Source organism: Nothoprocta perdicaria, unplaced genomic scaffold, assembly GCF_003342845.1.
Source record: "Nothoprocta perdicaria isolate Ctin4 unplaced genomic scaffold, notPer1 scaffold_447, whole genome shotgun sequence".
Lineage (NCBI taxonomy): Eukaryota > Metazoa > Chordata > Aves > Tinamiformes > Tinamidae > Nothoprocta > Nothoprocta perdicaria.
Genome location: NW_020455696.1, coordinates 232,713 through 238,510, shown reverse-complemented (window position 1 = coordinate 238,510; position 5,798 = coordinate 232,713). Strand labels below are relative to the sequence as shown.

Here is a 5,798-nt window from a genome sequence, read left to right as displayed (position 1 = left end):
TTCCTCATTCCTGCCCCAGCTCCCTCATTCCTGCCCCAGCTCCCCCATTCCTGCCCCAGCTCCATCATTCCTGCCCCAGCTCCCCCATTCCTGCTCCAGCTCCATCAATCCTGCCCCAGCTCCCCCATTCCTGCCCCAGCTCCATCAATCCTGCCCCAGCTCCCTCATTCCTGCCCCAGCTCCCCTCATTCCTGCCCCAGCTCCATCATTCCCGCCCCAGCTCCCACCGCAGCCCCATTGCAGAGGCAGCTGCACTTGCAGCTGGAGAACCCCCCGAAGCGCCTGCAGACGCCGAGGTGGCCACGACGACCACGACCAGCGCTGCAAATTCACCCCTTCCACCCGCACGCGGGCGCTGCAAGCGGCTGCACGGCTGCAGAGCGCCGGCGAGCTGCGGCCAAGCGCGCAGCGCCCACGCGGGCAAGGCGCCGAGCGCGGGCAAGGCGCCGAGCGCGGGCGAGCGCACGGGCGTTTGGGCATAAATCGCACGGTTTTATCTTGACAGTCATTCGGGGAGATGGCTAAGGGCTGCGGAGGGCATTGCTTATCCTATATTGAAGTCATGAATCACGGCGTAATTACACTCGCGCGCTGGCAACGCGGGGGCTCGAGCCAGGGAAGTGGCACGAGCCGGGGGATGGCGGTGCCCCGAGAGCGCAGCGGGAGGCCAGGGCGCCTCGGAGCCCCTCACCGTGCCCTCGGGGCTCGCAGAGCTGCCCCCAGGAGCGTGGCAGAGCCCACCGGCCCCTTCACACTGTGCCCCCGACAGAGAGTCCTGCAGAAGGTCCAAGGCAGCGATGGGCAGCCCTTCTGCTGGGCATCAGAGCTGCTCCCCTGCATGCGGTTCTTGCAATTAGGATTATCCGGGGCGATGCAGGGCCAGCGTTGCACTGGTGCTGCACTGGGCACTGCTTCCCGGGCACCCAGTGAGCTCCTGTACCAGGCAGCCCCTGGCACCCCTGGGCATCCAGCCCAGCTCCAGCATGCCCCCTCGTGCATGTGCTGCATACCTGCCCTGCATCCGCAATGCAACTGCAGCACGTGATGCAACCACAGAGCTCAACACAAGTGCCGCGCACAATGCAACGCAGCACGTGATGCAACCAGAGAGTTCAACGCAACCACGGCAGTCGACACAACCGCAGTGTGCAACACAAGCACAGCACACAACGCTTGCACAGTGCTCAATGCAACTGCAGTGCTCAATGCAACTGCAGTGCACAACGCAACTGCAGTGCACAACACAACTGCAGTGCACAACACAACTGCAGTGCTTAACACAATCACAGGTGTGCAGCACAACTGCAGTGCTCAACACAACCACAGCACTCGGTGCAACTGCAGTGCTCAGTGCAACTGCAGTGCTCAACACAACTGCAGTGTTCAACACAACCACAGCACTCGGTGCAACTGCAGTGCTCAATGCAACTGCAGTGCTCAACACAACTGCAGTGCTCAACACAACTGCAGTGCTCAACACAACTGCAGTGTTCAATGCAACCCCAGTGCTCAACACAACCACAGTACTCAATGCAACCGCAGTGCTCAATGCAACTGCAGTGCTCAACACAAATGCAGTGTGCAACACAACCGCAGTGCACAACACAACTGCAGTGTGCAACACAATCACAGGTGTGCAGCACAACTGCAGTGCTCAACACAAATGCAGTGTGCAACACAACCGCAGTGCACAACACAAGTTCAGTGTCGCAACACATCAGCAGTGTGCAGCACAACTGCAGTGCTCAACACAACCACAGCACTCGGTGCAACTGCAGTGTTCAACACAACTGCAGTGCTCAACACAACTGCAGTGCACAACACAACCGCAGTGCTCAACGCACCTGCAGCACACAACGCCGGTGTGCAATGCAGCAGCAGTGCTCAACGCAACCGCGATGCAACCGCAGCACACAACACACGCACAGCGCGGCCGGCTCCGCAGTGCTTCCCCCACAGAGACGGGCACGTGCACGGGCACATTCTGCCCTGCAGCTCTGCCCCACGCGCCAAGGATGCGGCTTTCCTGGCATCCTGCTCTGCCAGCTCCCCTCCTTGGCAGCGCTTACACGGCTCCCTCTCTCGCACACAAGGCATAAAACGCGCGCGGGGCGGCCTCGGAGATAACGGCTCCTTAAACCAATGTAAACCTAAGTGCCGGGAGAAGCCGTAAAGGGCAACGATGTGTGACCGCTGCAGCAATATTCCCCAGCACGGAGCCTCCGCGGCCTCCACACCGGCCTCAATTGCAACGGGCCGCGCTCGTGCCCAGCCCGCAGCGCTTGTGCCACCCGCCCGCCGTGCCCCGTGCGTGTCCCTACCTCGCGCTGCAGCACCAGCTCCTTGGTGAAGTGCGTGGCCTCCTCGCTGAAGGGCTCTCCCTCCTGCACCAGCCCCGGCAGGTTCCTGGCGCCGCGCGGACACTCGATACCTGTGAGGAGGAGGAGGAGGAGGAGCGGAGTGAGGTGCTGGGGGGGCACGCGCAGCGCCACGTGCGCCCAGCGGGACCCGCGTGCATGCAATGGGTGCAGGACTTGCATGCATGGGTCAGCTTGCAGGATCCACATACATGGATAGGACCTGGTGCATGGGACAGCTTGCAGGAGCCACATACATGGATAGGACCTGGTGCATGGGACAACTTGCAGGAGCCACATGCATGGACCCGTCTGCAGGACCCACATGCATGTGCCAGCTTGCAGGACCCACAGGCATGGGCCAGACCGTAGGATCCAGTGCATAGCCCTGCCTGCAGGACCAGTGCTTAGGGGCCAGCCTGCAGGAGCTGATGCATGGACCAACTTGCAGGAGTCAACGCACAGACCAGTTTCCAGGACCTGTGAGCATGGCCCAGTCTGCAGGACCAGTGTTTACGGGCCAGTTTGCAGGAGCTGCTGCATGGACTGACTTGCAGGACCTGTATGCATGGGCCAGCTACCAGGACCTGTATGCATGGGCCGGTCTGCAGGACCAGTGCCTAGGGGCCAGTCTGCAGGAGCTGGTGCATGGACCAACTTGCAGGAGTCAATGCACAGACCAGTTTCCAGGACCTGTGAGCATGGCCCAGTCTGCAGGAGCAGTGTTTATGGGCCAGTTTGCAGGAGCTGCTGCATGGACTGACTTGCAGGACCCACAGGCAGCTACCAGGACCTGTATGCATGGGCCGGTCTGCAGGACCAGTGCTTAGGGGCCAGCCTGCAGGAGCTGGTGCATGGACCGACTTGCAGGAGTCAATGCACAGACCAGCTTGCAGGACTCATGTGCATGGGCCTGCCTGCAGGACCAGTGTTTACGGGCCAGTTTGCAGGAGTTGGTGCATGGACTGACTTGCAGGAGCCAATGCATGGGCCAGCTACCAGGACCTGTATGCATGGCCCAGCCTGCAGGACCAGTGCTCCCAGGCCGGCTTGCAGCAGCTGCCTTGCAAGCCATGACCTTCCCTGGAGCCTGCAGCCTTCGCCTGGCTCCCTGCAGCCCTTCCCAAGGGCAGCAGGACACAAAGACACGGAGGAAGCACAAGAGGGGCCTGGGGTGCCTGGAAATATGTCCCGGACCAGCTTGGAGCAGCTCCGCTGCAGCCCACAGGCGCAGGAGACCGGGGCTGCCCAGACCAAGGGTTCCCTGTACCCAAATCCCCTGGTTCTGCCCCCAAATGAGCAGCTCCCGGGGAGGGCAGGCTCGCCAGCGAGCTGCAGGCTCATTCCTGCCACGAGCTGCTCGAGCCTCAGCCCTCCGCCTCCCCGCTTGCAAGCGGCACGGGCGGTTAAGCTGGCAAGCGCTGCGTTATTAGTTGTATTTTACATAATTTGCTATTAATGACGTGCCAGGATTTGCGGGTGGCGGCGGCCCAGCAGTTTGCACCAGGAAGGAGCGGAGCAGCGAGTGCCCCTGCAGCAAGGGACGCTGCCTGCTGCATGCGATCCCGCTCGGCGCCGGAGAGCCGGGATGCACGCGGGAGCCGGGACGCAGCCACGAATCCACCTGGGATTTCCTCGGGATTAAGCCCTCCCGAAGGCACGTGGTGAAATTCAGGCTAAAGCAGCAATTTCCAGCAGGATCTTCCCGCCGGGGAGATCCCGCAGGTCTCGGCATTCCCATCCCCTTCCCAAAGCCTCCAGGCCGGCCGCTCCGGCACGGTAATTGCTATGGAAACAGTGCCTCGGTGCTGAGCCGCGTGCGGGCAGCAAAGCTGGCATGGGGAAGCATGCAAAATTTTAGCCCCGTTGCTCCTGGATAAAACCGGCATCGAATTGCTTTGTCCCTGGAGAGGGGGGGAAATAAATATGTATAAATATATTCTCGGTGGCTGGAGCATGAGCAATGGTGGCACTTTGAGGGACTGCCAGCAAGGTCACCGAGTCCAAGCCATGCACACGGGGCCAGGTGTCCTCACCCACCGCTCTGCCCCAGAAACAGCAAGAAATGAGGGTGAAGAGAGGAGGGTTCTGGAAATGCAGCATCATTTGGGCTGGGTGAGCTGCATTCTCTGCTAATGAGCTGCAAAACAGCTAATGAAGGAGCTGGGAGGGAGCTGGGGGATAATAGGGGTGCAGACCCTCTGGGATCAGTGCAATGAGGGGCACAACATCAATTAAAGTGATGGGGACTGTGCACCATGCATTGATGCATCATGCATTAATGCACCAGGAATCACTGCACCGTGCACCGCTGCATGGGTGTCCTGGTAATCAGGGCGTCATGCAGTAATGCACCACAACCTGCACTTTTGTAATTAATGCACCATGCACTGCTGCATAGGGGCACCAGGGACCAGTGCATCGTGCAGTAATGCACCACAAGCCACACGCTAGGAATCGCTGCTCCGTGCATCAATGCATCGATGCATCGTGCACTAGCAATCAGTACACCAGGAATCACTGCRCCAGACATTAATGCACCATGCACTGATGCACGGGTGCCCCAGGGATCAGTGCATCACACACTAACGCACCACAAGTCACACACTAGGAATCGGCGCTCCATGCATTAATGTATTGATGCACCATGCATTAACGCACCACGCACCAGGAATTGGTGCACCAGGCATTAATGCACCAAAATGCACTAGGACTCAGTGCATCATGCACTAATGCATCAAAACTACACTCTCGGGATCGCTGCACCATGCATTAATGCATCGCACACCAGGAACTGGTGCACCAGCAATTGTCGCACCATGCACTGGTGCACCATACATTAATGCACCACACGTTGCATGCCAGGAAACGCTGCACGGTGCCCCAGGGCAAGAGCAGAGAGCTGCAGCCCCTGTCACCAGCAGCGGGCAGTGGCCCTCGGGCTGCATGCCCAGAGCAGCTGCAAACGCTGCAAACGGGCAGGGGCTGCGGCAGCACCAGCGGCAGGAACCCGCCTGGCCCGAGCGCCTGCGAGGAGGAGCGGGGCAAGCGCCCAAGTTCTTAAATCACACTCCAAAAAATATATATATATAAATATATAAAAAAAAGCGAAGCGCAGCGTTTCTGCGGCCGGCCCACGCCGGGGTGGGACGGCCCTCCTGCCGAGATCGGCACATCCCCAAGCTGCAAATGCCAAGGGGATGCGCAGAAAGTCAGGATGCCACCTTGGATGCGCGCCCTGCCTCCCATGCCTCCCGAAACAGCAAGAGCCCAGCTCGCAGTCGGGAGGAAAGCAAACGCTGAAAAGCATGAAATGTTTTCATTTCCCAGCATGTCCCAGCACTGACTGCCTGCAGCATTTGGGGTCACCGTGTCCCAGCATTGACTGCCTGCAGCTTTTGGGGTCACCATGTCCCAACTCTGGGTGTCTGTGGCTTTTGG

At 59.9% G+C, this 5,798-nt stretch overlaps 2 protein-coding genes across 2 annotated transcripts in view; one reads left to right on the top strand and one right to left on the bottom strand.

Annotated features, from left to right (window-relative positions):
* LRRC4 (leucine rich repeat containing 4) overlaps positions 1-482 on the top strand; it is a gene marked incomplete at its 5' end in the record, with an annotated part of 20,265 nt that extends 19,783 nt beyond the window's left edge. Inside the window, one exon of the mRNA XM_026046528.1 lies at positions 201-482. Within this exon, the coding sequence (XP_025902313.1) occupies positions 201-482 (282 nt within the window). The remainder of the gene's footprint in view (positions 1-200) is intronic.
* Positions 483-1,835: 1,353 nt separating this feature from the next.
* The window catches only part of SND1 (staphylococcal nuclease and tudor domain containing 1), a 48,211-nt gene continuing 44,248 nt past the window's right edge, over positions 1,836-5,798 (bottom strand). Inside the window, exons 16-17 of the mRNA XM_026046527.1 lie at positions 2,322-2,431; positions 1,836-1,844 (exon numbers count right to left, since the gene is read on the bottom strand). Coding sequence (XP_025902312.1) covers positions 1,836-1,844; positions 2,322-2,431 — 119 coding nt within the window. The remainder of the gene's footprint in view (positions 1,845-2,321; positions 2,432-5,798) is intronic.